The sequence below is a fragment of the Tachypleus tridentatus genome, chromosome 7 (assembly GCF_004210375.1).
Source record: "Tachypleus tridentatus isolate NWPU-2018 chromosome 7, ASM421037v1, whole genome shotgun sequence".
Lineage (NCBI taxonomy): Eukaryota > Metazoa > Arthropoda > Merostomata > Xiphosura > Limulidae > Tachypleus > Tachypleus tridentatus.
This window is the reverse complement of record NC_134831.1, coordinates 88,951,283-88,971,027: the sequence shown is the minus strand read 5'-3', so window position 1 is coordinate 88,971,027 and position 19,745 is coordinate 88,951,283. Positions and strand designations below refer to the sequence as shown.

General features: G+C 34.1%; 1 protein-coding gene across 1 annotated transcript in view; it reads right to left on the bottom strand.

Annotated features, from left to right (window-relative positions):
* Positions 1-19,745, bottom strand: part of LOC143256153 (uncharacterized) — a 31,622-nt gene that overhangs the window by 1,590 nt on the left and 10,287 nt on the right. The window contains exons 3-6 of the mRNA XM_076512959.1: positions 13,448-13,932; positions 13,009-13,199; positions 7,612-7,752; positions 6,471-6,704 (exon numbers count right to left, since the gene is read on the bottom strand). Coding sequence (XP_076369074.1) covers positions 6,471-6,704; positions 7,612-7,752; positions 13,009-13,199; positions 13,448-13,932 — 1,051 coding nt within the window. The remainder of the gene's footprint in view (positions 1-6,470; positions 6,705-7,611; positions 7,753-13,008; positions 13,200-13,447; positions 13,933-19,745) is intronic.

Genomic DNA, 19,745 nt, shown 5'->3' with positions numbered 1-19,745 from the left:
TGATTACGACGCCATTTCCCGATTGCAGATATCTTCATTTGTGTATTAGCTACGCGGTTTTAAGTGAAGTGAGATTTTTTTCGTTTGGCGGATTTCAGAATGAATGACCTGAAGGAGCAACGACTTGCTGTGAAATTTTGTGTTAAACTTGGAAAATGTGCAACTGAAACTTTTGCTATGCTTAACACGGCTTACGGTGATGTTGCTATGAAGCGTACGGCATGTTTCAAGTGGCATGAACGTTTTAAGGATGGTCGACAGTCCATTGAAGATGATGAGCGTCCTGGACGTCCTTCCACGTCAACTGACGACCAACACGTCGACAAAATCAACACCCTGGTGCGGGCAAATCGACGTCTGACTGTCAGAGAGCTTGCTGAAGAGTGTGGGATACCAGTTGGATCTTGTTACGAGATTTTGACCGAAAAATTGAAGATGCACCGCGTTGCTGCAAAATTCAGCCCTCAGAACTCGTGAGTTTTTGGCCAAACACTCGATCACTGTTTTTTCCCACCGCCCTACTCATCTAACCTTGCTCCTTGCGATTTTTTCTTGTTCCCCAAACTCAAAAAACCCTTGAAAGGAAGAAGATTTGAGACGATTCCCCGAGATTAAGGCAAATGCGACGAAGGAGCTGGAGGACATTACAAAAGAAACGTACCAGGACTGTTTCAACAAGTGGAAACACCGTTGGGATAAGTGTGTGCGTTGGGTTGGAGAGTACTTTGAAGGGGTCCCAGACCTGTAACTTCTAAATAAAGTACATTTTGTTTTATGACGTCAGTCCGCGTATTTTTTGAACAGACCTCGTATAATACAGTACACATTTAATACAATATCTATATATTTAATATAGTACGTATATTTAATACAATATATATGTATTGAATATAGTACACATATTTAATACAATGCCCCTCGCTAGTACATCGGTAAGTCTACGCATTTTCAACGCTAAAATAAGGGGTTTTATTCCCCTCGGTGGGCTCATCAGATAACCTGATATGGTTTTGCTATAAAAAACACACACAAACACACATTTAATACAACATATATATACTTAATATACTACATATCTTTAATACATATGTATATTTAACACAAAAATATATTTAAAACAACATATATATTTAATAGAGAGCATACATTTAATACCATATATACATACTTAATATAATATATATATTTACAATATATATTAAATATAAAACGTATCTTTAATACAATTCATATACATATACATTCAATATAGTACCTATATTTAACAAACTATATATATATATTTAAAATAGTTCTTATATTTAATACAATACATATACATTTAATACAAAATATATATATATACTGAATATAGTACATATATTCATATATATATATATATTTAATACAATATATATATTGAATATAGTATATATAATTAACAGAATATATATATGTTTAATATAGCATATGCATATAATACAATATATACATAATTAATGTAATACATATATTTCACCAAGTATATATATAATATACAACACATATTTAATACAATATAATACTGTGTCAAGTATATATATATATATTGAATATAGTACATATATGCCCCCCGCTAGTACAGCGGTATGTCTCCGAATTTACAACGTTAAAATCAGGGGCTCGATTCCCCTCGGTGGGCTGAGCAGATAGCCCGATGTGGCTTTGCTATAAGAAAAACACACACACACAGTACATATATTTAAGAAAATATACCTGTATATAATATAGTACGTATACTTAACCCAATATATATGAATTTAATATAGGACACATATTTAACCCAATACATACATATTTCATATAATATGTATATTTAATAGTGTATATACCTATTTAATATGGTACATATGTCTAATACAATGTATATATTATCAATATAGTACATATATTAACACAGTATATATATATTCAATATTTCTCATATATTTAACACAATATACATATATTCAATATCCCTCATATATTTCACACAGTATATATACAGTTACGACAGAAAGTGTTCGTACCCCTGCGTCCCGAGTGGTTTTTTTCATCATAACTTAAAAAGTATCACGATTAGGATAATGAAAGTAGAGTATATTATAAATATTATACTAAATAATATCTACATAAATTTTTATCTAACTTGAACGACAAATAAACTGTTTGTAAACAAATAACCAAACATAGGAGGGGCAGAAAGTGTTCGTGCGTCTACTTTAATGGTCAGTTGTGTAGCCTTTCAGGCGAATTACTTGGCACAATCTCTCCTCATAGCCCTCCATGATTGTTTGACAGTACTCGACTGGTATTTTATTCCATTCTTCTTAACAGAAGGCCTCCAACTCTTACACGTTTTTAGATGACGGTGATGAACCCTGATCTTCAACTCATGCCAAACGTTTTCAATTGGGTTGAGATCGGGTGACTGCAATGGCTACTCCAGAACGCTTATATGGTTCCTCTGCAACCAGGATTGCATATATTTCGATGTGTGCTTAGAGTCACTGTCGTGCTGAAAGATCCAACGACGCCCAAGTCGCAAGTTCCGAGCACCATTCTTGATACAAGTGCCTAATATATCAACGTACTCTTATTTCATGATTCCACTGACGCAGTGAAGGCTGCCTACATCAGAAGAGCTGAAGGAACCCCATAGCATAATCGAGCCACCTCCGTGTTTAACTGTAGGGACAGTGTTCTTTGGAAGATTTCGTTTCCTCTTCTTACGGAAAATATTGCAAACATCATTGTGGCTAAAAAGCTAAATTTTAGTATCGTCTGACCAAAGAATACTCTTCCAATAGGTAAAGGGTTTATCTACATGCTTTCTTGCATACCTCAATCGTGCTTCTATATGAACAGGCTTTAAATATGGAGTTTTACGAGGACGGCTTGCTTTGAGCCCAGAACAGCGTAACATGTTCGTAACTGTAGAGGTGCTTACTTCAACCCCAGTTTCCCTTACCACTTTCTGTATGTCATTACGTGTTAAACGAGGGTTCCTACTAACTTTTCTGAGAACCTTCCTCTTGGTTGGGTGTCCGGAACGAGGGAGGTTAGCAGTTGATCCTGTCAGCTTAAACTTGGCAATTATGTTTTGAACAGTAGATTTCAACACATTAAAGTTGTGTAGCAATACCAGAAAGAGGCACACGAGACTTGTATTTTACAATAATTAGATTTTTTAAATCACTGGACAGTTGTTTTCTGTTCCCCATGATGACCAAGCAGATAATGACGGAGACGGCGCTAAATTTACAGAAGTAATTTTTTTGGTAGCTAAATTCAAATAATTATGAGCCAGGTGTTTAGTTCTGTAATGGTATAATGTAGTTTATTCACCAAACTAAACAAAATTTTAACGGGAATATCATTTTTTTTCACACGTTCTGAAATGTACGAACACTTTCTGCTCCTCCTATTTTTGGTTATTTGTTTATAAACAGTTTATTTGTCGTTTAATTTACATAAAAATTTATGTAGATGTGTGTTAGTATAATATTTATAATATACTATACTTCTATCAGCCTAATCGTGATGCTTTTTAAGTTATAAGCAAAAAATCACTCGGAACGCAGTGGTACGAACACTTTCTGTCGTAACTGTATATTTAATATAGCAAATGTATTTAACAATATATATATATATTTAATATAGTACAAATATTTAAAACAGTAGATATACATATATAATATAGTACATATATTTAACACAGTATATACATGTATAATATAGTACATATATTTTACACAATATATATATATATTTAATACAATATGCATATATAATATAGTACATATATTTAATTCAACATATGTATATTTAAGATGGTATATATATTTAATACAATATTTATATATTTTATGTAGTACATATATTTAACCCAAAGTATTTATGTGTAATGTAGTTCATATATTTTTACACTATATATATATATTGAATATCGCACAAATATTTTACTCAATATATCTATATTTAATATAGAACATATATTTAATACAATATATAAATACTTAATATTGTACTTATATTTAATGCAATATATATATTTAATACAGTAAGTATATTTAATACAATCTATATATTTATATAGTACATACATTTAATACAATATATATATTTTAATATAGTAAATATACCTAATACAATAATATATAATCAACACATGATATATATACATTATATAATATACTACAACATATGTATATTTAATATAGCACCTATATTTAATACAACATATGTATGTTTTATATAGTACATATATTTAATGCAATATACATATTTCATATAGTATATACATTTAATACAATGTATATAGATATTTAATATGCAAAATATATTTTTACAATATATATGTATTGAATATAGTACACATATATAACACAATTTATATAATATAGTGCATATACTTAATACAATATATATATAAGATAGTACTTATATTTAATACAATATACATATATTTAATATTATACGTATATTTAATATAGTCCATGTAGTTAGTACAATGTATATATATTTAATATAGTGATATATTTGACACAATATATATATATATAATAAATACATGTTTAATACAGTACATATATTTAATACAATATATATATATTTGAAAGAATATATTCTTCTTCTATAGCGATACTCAAAAGGACAACAACAAAACTGTAAACACTTTCAACCCTTCTTGTATAGTGACACTTGATGTAAATAAGCACCTATAAATATTTCACTAGAATTACTGAAGTAATCTATTAAATCTAAACACGGTTTGATTAGTCTGAACTGAAAGTTATTAAGTGAAGGAAAAGAATAAACCATCGTGAGTGAGTTTTCCAAAATGTTCCATAATTATTAGATTTTCAATGACCAAACATACAAACCAGTTATGTCTCTGTTTCCAGTCTACACATTCAATGACCAAACATACAAACCAGTTATGTCTCTGTTTACAGTCTACACTTTCAATGACCAAACATACAAACCAGTTATGTCTCTGTTTACAGTCTACACATTTAATGACCAAACATACAAACGAGTTATGTCTCTATTTCCCGTGTACACATTCAATGAAGCCAACGTTTGTAGCACTCACGTTTGTACTTACAGCGAGGCCATTGGGAAGATCTGTATTGGATTGCTGTATCTTACATTCACAAAATATCCAGAGTTAATTAACATCACTTTTGAAGTGGTTATACTTTATACGTCAACTGCTTCCAGTAACAAAAGCACTACTTTCACGTGTCTTCTTCTGTACATCCCTTACTGAAACATTAAATATTGCTTCAATGTTCCGGATGAAGTGGCCGTCCCTAGGCAACCAAAATCCTGATTTATAAATGTTTATCATGCAACACTTCTGTCCTGGGAGCCATGAATGATATCCCCATTATATGTATGTCAGTTTATTTGTCCTTTCTTGTTTCCAAAAATGCATTATGGCGACTTAAATATAGATATTGTTTAAATTTTCAATAAGATGTGAGCACCTATTATCCGTTTAAAGCTTTAATAAAATGTGAGCACCTATTATCTGTGTAAATCTTTAATAAGATGTGAGTACTTATTATCTGTTTAAAGCTTTAATAGAATGTGAGCACCTATTATCTGTTTATATTTTAATAAGATCTGAGCACCTATTTTCCGACGGCCAAGCGTGATAAGGCGTGCGACTCGTAATCTGACGGTCGCAGGTTCGCATCCCCGTCGCGCCAAACATGCTCGCCTTTTCAGCCATGGGGGCGTTAAAATGTTACGGTCAATCCCACTATTTGTTGGTAAAAAAGTAGCCCAAGAGTTGGCGCTGGGTGGTGATGACTAGCTGCCTTCCCTCTAGTCTTACACTGCTAAATTAGGACGGCTAGCACAGATAGTCCTCGAAATTCAAAACCAACCAACAAACAAACAAACAAACCTATTTTCTGTTTCAGTTTTGAACCGACAGACTACAAACAGCTACTCATTCCCTCCCCAACCTAGAATTATTCTTTTCTACTGAATAATGGGGTTTGACAACACATTCTAAGCACAAGCACTTCTGATATTATAACACAATTAACATGATAAAGCATTTCTAAAGTGACGCTAATCACAAGCACGTCTAAGATTATGACAAAATAAACACGATACAATCATTCTAAACATAACCACTGCTGAGATTATAACATAATAAACACGATAACATCCACCTAATATGACGCTGAACACAAGCAGTTCTAATATTATAACACAACTGACTTGATAAAATCTTTCTAAACACAACCACTTGTGATATGAAAACACAACATTTTGATCCCTCTAAAGCAACGCTAAACACAAGTATTTCTCATATTATAACTCAATAAACACCACGATATGGGTCAGTACTGAAACATTTGTATTTGTTTGCAACGCTTGTATGTTACAACACTTCAACATGATACACTTCTTACGCAAATATGATTTGTATATATTGTTAATCTCAGTACCAGGTGTATTTGGATCCTCTCCTGTGAGAGTCTGGAGTAATCGGAAAGAGCGAGACGGAATATTTCCTCCAATATATTTCCTTGGTTCCGGTTCTCCTGGAAGTTCCGATGCAGACACTTCCGGTTGAGAAAACTGCTTAGGAGAAGAGACTAGAGGCTGTTGGAATTGAATTAAATGGGCGTGAGACTTAACAGTCCCAACATTAGACTGAAATGCGAGAGGCGGAGGAGATCCTATGGAATATTGAATTGAATGAATATTTTGCTGAACATATAAAACTAAACAGTACCAAAAAGTGCTGTGCATAATAAAACATGAAATATAATTAAAAAATGGACAGCAATTTCATAAAGATCTTTCAAAAATTTATTTTAATCTTTCACAAGTCTAGACGTGTCTCCTTTGGTAACGAATCTAAAACATGTTGAAGAAAGCAAGAAAGAAACTACGTCCATTTCAGCTTATGAAGTTGTGGCGGTCAAACATATCACACTTTCCTTACCGTAATCCCCTTCAATCATAACCAGAGAACATACTAATATCATAAGTTTTGTTGTAAAAAACAAAGACAATTAATGTAAGAGAGCTTGCTCCGATCATATGTTTCAGTGAAATTCAACATGTCTCGGAGTAACGCCATTACATATGAATAATCTATTATAAGATCCTTATTTTAAAACCGTTTTCGTTTCTTAGAACTGAAAATTTATATAAAGTGAATTTCAATTACTCAAATATTCTATCAATTTATAAGATTCAAGAAACGTTTGGATAATGGCTCACAACGCAATTCATTTTTTTTTTCAGAAATACGTAGTGACTAAAAGTATAACTAGCACTAGCTTTAATAATACGTAAGTTACGCTTCAACAATGCTTCAGTGACTAAAAGTAATAATAGACGGTATTCTTTCTCCCTTGTATCGAGGGAGATAGCTAGTTTTCGAAGTTTTCGGGATTGTCGTGTTACACTGGAAGAAATGAAACTATTTTATTAAGTAACCAAACAACAGACAATAACAGAATCTTTCCAGTGTTTCTGTTTGTCGACGATTATTCAACATTTTAAAAATAGACCATTAGCATTTATATTAAAACCGGTTGTTTCTTGTAGTTATTATTTTTATTTACAAACACTGACTCTTAGAGGTCGCTGTTTCACATTGGTCAACAGTATCGGTCATCCTCTGAAGGTTCTGGAACATTCGAGACGGTATCTTATTCCACTTCAGTCCACTGAATCTCATTTCGTCCTCCTCGTGTTTTTTCGGAGGGGGGTTTTCTGGAAAAAAAAAAGATGTAGAAATTAATTTCGTGGTTAGTGTATAAATATATACATATACCTACCTCCCCACACATGGTTAGTGTATAAATATATACATATACCTACCTTCCCACACATACACACACACATATATTCCCACACATACATATATTTCCACATATTACATCTAACCCTCACACATATATACTCTTCAAAACAAGAGACGCAAAAGGGATGTTTTTGTTATTTTAAAGAGAAATATATGTAATAACGTTACAAGCTCAGAGTATGTGATGTTACACGTGTTAAGGCACTGATTGTCAGACCACAATGACAATAAAAGTTGTGCACTTTGAAAACGGAGGAAAACATCGGATTTTTTGCCAAAACGCATTCGTGTCCAATAAATTTGTTTGAGAGATCTGGATGTTCTGCAAGTGCAACATGTGTAAAATCCCTATAAAAGTGACGGGTTCTCGGTTTCCATAGCTCAGTGTTAAGCCACCGACACGCAATACAGTTACGCCAAGACTGACTGAAACACAACGCAACAACGCCATTGGTCGCTTGGAAGCAGGCGAATCTCGATCAGATGTTGCCAGAGCTGTGAATGTCCACCCAAGCACCATCACAAGGCTATGGAATCGTCACCAACAACATGGATCAACTCGTGACCGTCCACGATCTGGCAGACCACGTTTGACCCCGCCCGCACAAGATCGCTACATCTGGTTACGTCACCTTCGGGATAGATCCACCACTGCAACGTCTACTGCCTCAACCATACCAGGGCTGCGTAGGATTTCCGATCAGACCGTACGCAACCATCTACGAGATGCAGGAATCCGACCTCGATGTCCAGTCAGAGCCGTCATTCTCACCCAGCAACATCGTCAAGCACGGCTGCAATGGACTCGGGCACATCGGGTATGGCATCATCGACGATGGAGGCATGTTTGGTTCAGCGATGAATCACGTTTTATGCTTCGTAGGCAGGATGAAAAACCCCTTGTTTACCGTCGCCGAGGTGAACGTTTTGCAGCAAACTGTGTGCAGGATGTTGACAGACTTGGTGGTGGCAGCGTCATGATGTGGGCTGCCATCGCCTACAATGCCAGAACAGACCTTTTGCACATTCGAGGGAATCTTACGGCTCAACGATACGTCGACGAGATTCTTAGGCCCCATGTGCAACCCATCATGGTGAACGTCAACAACGTTTTTCAACATGACAACGCCCGTCTTCACATAGCCCGTCTCACCACTGTCTTCTTGAGACACCACAACGTCAACGTTCTTCCCTGGCCCTCCAGATCACCAGATTTAAACCCCATCGAACATCTTTGGGACGAGTTGGACCGACGTCTGCGACGGCGACAACCTCAACCGCAGACTCTACCTCAACTTGCAGCAGCTTTGCAGGCTGAGTGGACAGCCATTCCACAGGATGTGATTCGTCATCTCATCGCTTCCATGGGCAGGAGATGCCAAGCAGTTATTGATGCTCACAGGGGACATACTCGTTATTGACGTTGAGTGACGTTAAACTTCAACTAGTGAGCGTGGACTTCGCCTTTGCAGACTTTGGATGTTCAGCAGTGAATGTGCAAAGTTTCACACATGTCATACAGAACTACCCGGAATAAACTTGTTAACAATGTGTCTCAAATTTTGCCTTTTGCGTTTCTTGTTTTGAAGAGTATATATATGCCCTCACACATATTTCCACACATTATATCTATCCCCCAGACATATATATATATATGCCCTTACACATACACACACATATTACCACACATTATACCTATGGGCCCGGCATGGCCAAGCGTGTTAAGGCGTGCGACTCGGAATTTGAGGGTCGCAGGTTCGCATCCCCGTCGCGCCAAACATGCTCGCCCTTTCAGTCGTGGGGCGTTAAAATGTGACGGTCAATCTCACTATTCGTTGGTAAAAGAATAGCCCAAGAGTTGGCGGTGGGTGATGATGACTAGGTGCCTTCCCTCTAGTCTTACACTGCTGAATTAGGGACAGCTAGCACAAATAGCCCTCGAGTAGCTTTGTGCGAAATAATTCAAAACAAATAATCAGTGATGACGAGAAACCCACTTGTTGAGAAATTTATATGCAAAAACGGCTCGTTTGGGCTGAGAAAACACTTTACATAGAAGAGCGAACAACGTTTCGACCTTCTTCGGTCATCGTCAGGTTGTTCGCTCTTCTATGTAAAGTGTTTTCTCAGCCCAAACGAGCCGTTTTTGCATATAAAATTCAAAACAAACAAAATCTACCTCCCAGACATATATATATGCCCTTAAACATACACACACATATGTATGCACCCTCACACATATTCCTACATTCAAACACCTAAATTACATCAAAATGGTTCCGTTCCTCATCTTGTGTTACATGTTCCTACGTTAACTGTAGTATGTTCATGATAAATTCACAAACCTAGAAGCCTCCGAACATAAGTAATACTGATGCATAACTCAGACAATAAGCACAGACGGATGTCATCACCTCACACAGGCCATAGACTATAAGTAGAGACGTATGTCTTCACCTAATACATAAATTAGACTAAAAGTATAGACGAATGTCTTCACCTAACACATAAATTAGGCTATAAGTACAGACGAATGTCTTCACCTAACACATAACTTAGGCTATAAGTACAGACCGAGGTCTTCACCTTACACAGAACTTAGATTATAAGTACAAACGTATCGCTTCATCTTTCACATAACTTTGAGCATAAGTAGAGACGGATGTATTCACCTGACACATAAATTAGACAATAACAACAGATGGATCTCATCACCTAACACATAACTTAAACCATGCGTACACTTAACTTAGACTACAAGTACAGACGGATGTCATCACTTAAGACATAACTTAGACTATGAGTCACGACGGATGTCATCACCTAACACATAACTTAGACTATAAGTAGAGATGCATGTCTTCACCTATATCATAACTTAGACTATAAGTAGAGATGCATGTCTTCACCTAAATCATAACTTAGACTATAAGTATAGAAGTATGTTTTCACCTAACACATAACTTAAACTACAAGTACAGAAGGATGTCTTCATCTAACACATAATTTAACCTATAAGTAGAGACGTATGTCTTCACCTGACATATATCTTAGACTATAAGTAAAGATGTATGTCTTCACCTAAATCATAACTTAGACTATAAGTACAGACGGATGTCCTTGCTTAACACATATCACAAACTATAAGTAGTGACGCATGTCATCACCTAACACATAACTTAGGCAACAAGTACAGACGGACATCATCACTTAACACATAACTTGGACTATACAAACAGACGGATGTCTTCATCTAACACTTAACACATAACTTTGACTATAATGTCAGTGCTATCAAATTGTTCTTTTATTAGCATCAGGCCTATCAAATTGTTCTTTTATTAACATCATGACTAAGAAAGTGTTCTTCAGTTAAAGTCAGACCTATGATTTTTTTTTAATTAAAGTGACGACCATCAAATTGTTCTTTTGTTAATGTCAGGACTTTTAAATTGTACTTTCTTTAATATCAAATCTATGAAACTGATCTTCAGTTAAAGTCAGTTAAAGTCAGGCCTATCAAATTGTTGTGTTGTTAACGTCAGGTCTATGAAACTGTTCTATAATTAAATTCAGGCCTATGAAACTGTTCTTTTGTTAACATCATGACTATCAAATTGTTCTTTAGTTAATATCAAGACTATCAAATTGTTCTTTAGTTAATATCAAGACTATTAAATTGTTCTTTAGTTAAAGTCAGAACTATCAAACTATTTACAAGTTAACGTTAGGACTATCAAATGGTTCTTCAGTTAATGTGAGGTCTATGAAACTGTTATTTAATTAAAGTCAGAACTATTAAATTGTTCTTTTATTAATATCATGTCTATTAAATAATTCTTTTTTAGCGTAAGGACTATCAAATTATTCTTTAATTAAAGTCAGGACAATCAAATTGTTTTTGTTAACGTTAAACCTATCAAATTGTTCCTTATTTAAAATCAAGTATATCAAACAGTTCTTTATTTAAAGTCAAGACTTTCCAATTGTTATTTAGTTAAAGTCAAGACTATCAAATAGTTTCTTAGTTAAAGTTAAAACTATCAACTTTGTTCTTTTGTTAATATCAGGACTATCAAATTTTTCATTTCTTAAAGTCACGACTACCAAACTTTCCTTTAGTTAAAGTATGACTATCAAACTGTTCTTTAATTAAACTCAGGTCTATCAAATTTTTCTTTTATTAATGTCAAGTCCTTCAAACTATTCTTTAGTTAAGGTCAGGATTATGTAATTTTTTAGTCAAGGTCAGGACCACTATCAATTGTTTTTTTGTCAAACTCAGGTTTTTGTGCATGTTACTCACTACGACATTCTTTCTCCAACTTGTAGCTTGTACCCATTTGTATCTGTCTCTGTACTCACTCTTTTATACTTTTTCAACCTTACTTTACTTTACGGTTAAATGAATTGTGAGAAGTATGCTTGTAAAACAGGACAGGAATTTTAATGTTTTATAATGGATTGTTTAGTGTATACTTATATCATGTCAAACCCAACATAGTGTCTTTTAAAAACACATTCTACCCTTACAAAAGGTTAAAAAAAATCTATTAACAATTTGAAGAGTTTCAAACTTTCGTTCGGACAGATAGTGTCCAAAAACACCTATATAATTCATGCTATACTAACCTAAGTTTCAAACTTAAATTAATATAAGACTTCACGGAGGTGTTACTCGCTCCTATGTGTTTCAAACTACACTAACTTAGTTTCAATCTTAAACTCACATAAAGCTTTACGGATGTGTCACTGACATTGTTGGGCTGGTAAGAGATTACAATTTCCTTATAATATTTTAGTTATTACTAGTTCAACATTTTAAGATTAAAACCCTTGTAACTGTCTTGAATTAGATTTAAAGTAAGCAACAGTGGATTTATAAAGATTAACACGTTATTTGTAAAATATATGTTTTTACAAAAGGTTTTATTTCGCGCTAAGCTACTTGAGGGCTATTTGCACTAACTGTCACTTATTTAAAGGTGATTGAGTAAAGTGAAGTCAACACCACCCACTGCCATCTTTTGGGTTACTTTTTTAAAACAAAAAGTGTGATTGACCGACACTTTATAGCGCCCCTACAATTGTCGGGGTCTGAGCCCTCGACCCGTATGTTGCTAGTTCATTGCAAGCCGTGTCAAGTGTTTAACACATGTTCTCACCCTCCTGGACATCACTGTCATCAGTACTTGTTAGTTTCTGCAGAACCCAAAAGGAACGGGATTGTCTGAAGCTCCCGGGATTCTGGGAGCCTGAGTCGTAATGAACACCATGGTTACGAGGTAAAGACCTGGGATACTGTTCTGGGGGATCATAATGGCGTGGATCTTGCTCATTATTGGCCAAATTTAATCTGAAATTTAAAAAAAAATTAAAATCAATTTCCTACACTTATCAGAATCACTGAATCCAAATTATTCTGAAAGGTTACCAATTGTGTTTACTACCGTTTCTCTTAAATTACAGAACAAATTATAAAATTAAGACACAAATATCAACTTTCGCAAACATTTATCGGTAATATTTACTTGGTTCATGTGCCATGATTAATGTAAACAGAAAAGAGAGAGGATTATAAACAATCAAATGTCATTTTCTTACCCTTCTAGCTGGCGGATAGCGTCTTCTGTTTGTGATATATTAGCATCCAAAGTGATTGGTATAAAGCCCAGATTCGGGGCATTGTGAGCTTGTTTCGGGAGCTTTTGTGACTGTGGGTTTGCGGGGTACGATGGGTTTGACAGTGGTGTTAAAACTGGCTGTTGGTTTATTATAACTGGTAACACAGGCTGTCTTATAGCTACTGGTGTCTCACTTTTAGCCAAGGGACTAGAAGATCCTAACTCAGCTTTAGGCCTAGGAGAAACGCCAGGATTTTTCCGATTGGCCATAATCCTCTTGGCCATTCGAGTTGACTTAATCTCTGACAAATCCATCCCTCCAGGAGTGTATGTGAAGGGTTTTTTGTCTTTCTTTAGCGTCCCATAAAGTTGAGGAGGTAAATTACTGTATTGAAGATTGTCACTCAAAACTGAACTGGAGACGTTTTTCTGAGGCACAGAAGCCCCAGAGTCTCTCTTTACCGGCTGTAAAATAAATAATTATAAGTTCATAAAAATCGTGGAAATTAAAAAAACGTTAAAAGTTGAATTCTAAATGTTGTTTAGTCTAAAGTAAATACTTATTAGGTTCTCATTACTTATATGATATTTGGTATGTAAAGAGTTACCTACTATTCAGGACAAATTAACATTTATAATTTAACTACATATTTTAATTTTGTTTACCTTATGCTTCTTTTCAAATTCAGTTCTTACAATATAACTATTTCAGAAACATATTTTATTTCTATTCTTAGGTTACAACTACTGCAATTTGAAACAGCAAATATACTGGCAGCAAAACTGGAAAACAAATTACAGTAAAAGTTTGGAGTTTAAACAGATGGAATGTTGCAGACTTTGTGTTCATTTGATTTCATGTTCAAGATTTTAATGTTTCTATTAAATGTTACATTTTATGTTACATTTCGATTTCCAGGAACTTTTAGTATTTTTTTTTAATTATGTAATCTTTTTTATAAATATTTCAAAATGTTAAATGGTCTGAATGATTTTTAAAAATAATAGATAAATTTATATTGAGTCTGCATTTATCACAAAGTAAACTGACATGATCCTTTTAAATCTATAACACTACGGATTGAAGAGAAAATAGTGTTATATATGTATATATAGTATTTAGGACGGCGACTTAAAGAGAAAACACAGTGTTATACATCTCTAGATTGTATTTAGTACGGTGGATTGAAGAGAAACCACCGTGTTATAATTCTATAGTTTGTATTTAGAATGGTGATTTGAAGAGAAAACACAGTGTTATATATCTATATAATGTATTTATAATTATGATTTGAAGAGAAAATACAGTGTTATATATCTATATAATGTATTTCGAACAGTGGGTTTAAGAGAAAGTGTAACTTTTGAAGTTGGTTGATTGTTTTTTGTTTGTTTTGTTGGATTTGGCGCAGAGCTACTCGAGGGTTATCTGTGCTAGCCGTTCCAAATTTTAAAGTGATAGACTAGAAGGGGTGGGCTTGTGAAGCCCACCTATGGCCAACTTTGTAACAACTAAGTGGGATTAACAACTACATAATAACGCTTTTATGACTGAAAGGGCAAGCATATATTTCGAAGGAATTCGGTCCCTCTACTAAGGATTGCGAACAGAACACCACAACCACTAGGACATTGCCTAGAAATCGAGTGTTATACACCTAGGGTGAAGGGAAGATCGACAACACCCAATGCCACATAGAGAATGTTGAATTCCTTTTACAGAATGTTGGAACTGAAGGTAATTTTTTATATCATTTTCACAACTTAATGTTAAGTAGCATCTGGTCTCGAATCTTGGACCTTTAGATCGCTGTTTTTACTGTAGCCTCTACCCCATACTTTGCCATTAAATTGACGCTACTTTCAGTCGAGATATCGATAAATATGACTTTTATGTGTTATTGTGTTATACTATTTGAAGATAGTTAATAATGCTGTTTTCAGAAGTTGAAGCTCTCAACTCGTTTTTTAACCTGTCAACAAATAATGTAAAACTCTCCCAGAGTGAAAAAAAAAAGAATGCCCTCATATGACGTCAGGGTGGTAAAAGTTTTTATAAGTTGCTAAAACATGGCGGCGATCTTTGTTAATCGAGGCTTAGCTCTGGAACGTACAACAAATATACCAGTATGTTGTGCATAATGCAAGTTCCAACAAATAAAGGTGCATATCTACACCATTCTTAAAGCGTATAAACTTCAGAAGAACGTTTATAGAATTAATAAAACCTTTCCATATAGTGTTACGTAATATAATATGCATTAGCTACCTTATATATATATATCCTTAATGTTTGTTTCTAAAATTGTACACATTTAGATGAATGTACATAAGAAGACTTAGATCAGTCCAGGAAAGAAATTGGAATTCGTTTAGCTCGGTTTTAAATTTAATCGAATATTGTATGTAAACGGTAAAAGAAATCTAACTGATAACAGCCAGTGAATACTTCTATTCTTAATGTAAATTTATGCTATGTAACATTTTAAATAAAATTTAAATTTTCTCTGTTAACATTGAAAAAGGTTTAAAATTATTTACAACTAGTAGGATGTACAGTGAGTTAAAGTGGCTAATATGTTTCACAATAGAGCATAACGAATGAATACAAGAAAGAAAAGGATCGTAAGCGGCGATCAACTACAGATGTGAAATTCTATAGGTCTTAGTTACACATTAACGTTGGTAAACTAAGTAAACCAAAAGAGACCAAACATTTGATGTGTAACAATTAACTTTGGTCATAATGGTAAACATTTGATACGTGTAACAATTAACTTTGGTCATAATGGTAAACATTTGATACGTGTAACAATTAACTTTGATCAGAATGGTAAACATTTGATACGTGTAACAATTAACTTTGGTCATAATGGTAAACATTTGATACGTGTAACAATTAACTTTGGTCATAATGGTAAACATTTGATACGTGTAACAATTAACTTTGGTCAAAATGGTAAACATTTGATACGTGTAACAATTAACTTTGATCAGAATGGTAAACATTTGATGTGTAACAATTAACTTTGATCAGAATGGTAAACATTTGATACGTGTAACAATTAACTTTGGTCATAATGGTAAACATTTGATACGTGTAACAATTAACTTTGATCAGAATGGTAAACATTTGATACGTGTAACAATTAACTTTGATCAGAATGGTAAAAATTTGATACGTGTAACAATTAACTTTGATGAAATTTCCTTCCAATTGATATTTTATTAATGTTCAAAACTCTAGGAAGAACTAGGAGTCAGATCCGAACGTTGACCAGGATAAGTCACTTCGTGTGGTCACCTGAGATCATGTACCATATTTGTTGACAACGGATCTAGCGGTTTCCAAAGTATATATGGACATACATACGCACGCAGACTATTGTTAATAGACTACCATTGAAGACAGAACACCTTTTCGCTACTTGTTAGAACAATATTCTAGTTCAAAATTCGTTTAAGTGTCACAGAGTTTTCCCAGACTTGTATGATGTTAGTGGTCAAAACAAAGGTTTTCTGTTATCCATTAGAACACTCAAATATAAAGAAATAAACAGTTTAAGTAGAAACACTTCAGATGTAAAGGTTTAGTGTTATTTGAGTTGTCATTCAATCACCTCACAAAGATATATTTATAAACAAGCACGTGCTCGAAAACTACGTACCATTAGTGTTGCTGCCCCTGGTGAATTAGTTGTAAATCTGAGAGCTTATAACGCTAATAATAAAAATTCGCTGAATACTTATAGCCTGTTGAGTGTGGCTTTGTGCTAATATTAAAGTTCTGATTATCGTTAAGCACAAAACTACACGATGGCTTATAGGTGCTCAGCCCACCACTGATACTGAAATCCGATTTTTAACGTCTTAAGGCTACATACTTCTTCGTGGACCATCGAGGGGCCACTTAATAATAAACAAATAAATTAATGCTATAATTTTATTCACAAACAAGTGTTACCTCCTAATTTTTTCACTAGAATCCTTTATAGTATCATACTTTTTTTTCTAGAAGAACTGTTTGACTACAGGAACATATAAAGGACCTTTTGAACATGATGGCTATCGTAAAGTATTTAAATTAAGCCAACATAAGTTTGAAATTTAGAATTCAACAGTCAAATCTTATAAGTTGAGAATTTATCACGCTTACAGTATTTCGTTTTTATATGTGTAGGAAAGTTTAACTTAAAATGGTTACTAACATCATATTTATGAGGGGAAAATACTTTTAGTTCTTATTTTCGAAAACTAGAAATTCAGTTTTTAATCTGATAGGCATCTTATTCACACCTGGTCTTGATTTAACTAATTGGTCCCTAAAATTCAGGAATAATTACCTCTAGTCTTAACTACTGGCCAGAGGAAAACGTCACTACCCACAACAAGGACACTTTCTTGCTTTGAAGCTGACTGTCCGCTTTATAACGCACTCACAACTGAAAGATTGATTTGTTTGTTTCTTACCAAGGTTGCATTGGGATATCTGCTGCGTATACCACAGGAATCAAATCTCAGATTTTAACGTTGTAAGTCGGTAAACTTACCACCATTCTATTGGTGGACCTCGAAACAACGGAGAATGTTCAGAAGCATCGTGTTTCAATCAAAGACTACATGCTAATCATTACGTCATCAACGGTCACGTTTAAACAAGGACTGCACGCTAAACATTACGTCACCACTGTAAATGAATGTGTATTTTATAAGTTAATAATAATCTGAAAATTCCCTTTTATTTTACTTTAGTTAAACAGTTGATAAGTTTTGTTGTCAGCTATGCAAAGAGAGACTATACTTAAAATAATCCCTATCAACAACACAAACTGGAACATTATATACAGGGTGTTCGGAAAGTCACTGTACACTTATATATTATTAACAGACAAAACTGCAGAGTGACTTTCAGAACACCCTGTACAACAAACTGGGGACAAACATTACTTGAATAAAGGCATAAACCAAAATATTACACATTGCAAATAAAACTGTATTAATTTAAATTACTTGATGAAAGACATACACAATAAAGTTGAATAAAATAAATACCAATTGTACTTAAATAAATTACTTGAAAAAGAGACAAAGACCAAAACCTTCTAAATAACGAACTGTATTTATCTATTTTACCTGAGGAAAGTCACTGTCCGAATCGTTGTGTACAACAAACTGTACTTATCTACTTTAATTGTAAAAAGTCACAGCCTGAATCGTTGTATATAACAAACCGTATTTTTATACTTCACCTGAAGAAAGTCACAGACCGAATCGTTGTATATAACAAGCTGTACTTATCTACTTCACCTGGAGAAAGTCACAGACCGAATCGTTGTATATAGCAAGCTGTACTTATCTACTTCACCTGGAGAAAGTCACAGACCAAATAGTTGTACAGTTATCCCTAAACGTTATTTATTTTTATTTCATAAAGTGTGCCTCATTAAGGAAAAATTTAAAACAACAGCAACAGAGCTTACGTTCATGTTGCCAAGGAAACGCTCTAGTTTGAATAAACCAATTAGAAAAAAACAATTTTCAACCGGAACAAACTGGACATTCTGATGACGAAACGTCCAGTAAGATTTCAAGGAACAAAATTTCTGAACTGTAGTGAGCAGAAGAGAACTATATGTTATTTAAAGGCGGGAAAGGTTTGTTTGTAGTTAATCTGAAATCTATACAATGTTCTATCTGCGCTCTGCCCACCACTGGTATCGGAACTCTGTTTCTGGTCTTGTCAGTCGTAGGCATGCCGCTGTATCGTTGGTGGTCTCTTGCGAAACGAAAATATTAAATAACACTGTTGTTGTTTTGAATTAAGCACAAAGCTACACAATGGGATATCTATGGTCTGCTCACCACGGGTATCGAAACCCGGTTTTTAGCGTTGTAAGTCCGCAAACATACTTCTGAGCCACTGGGGTACTAAATTACACTGCTACATCCGATTAGTAGAAAGTAACAGTAGTTTGGTACTTTTTTTTTTTCTATTTTGCACAAATAGTTAAATACTTTCAATCAGTAGATTCAACCATAAAAGTAAAAAAAAAAAAAAAAAAACATAAAACTATTTGGTTTCCATTGGATAAGCTAATACTTACTCTGTCTACTTGTCAGGTATTTAGACGTACCGATACTGGCGACTAATCATGGTTCTGTGAAGTAAGCCATAGAACTTTGTAGGACCCCTCCTTATGTCGCCACTATTCCTCCCACATAAATCATTAGATTTGATTTAAATCATGACTATTTTACTTTTACCAAACTTTTTTCGA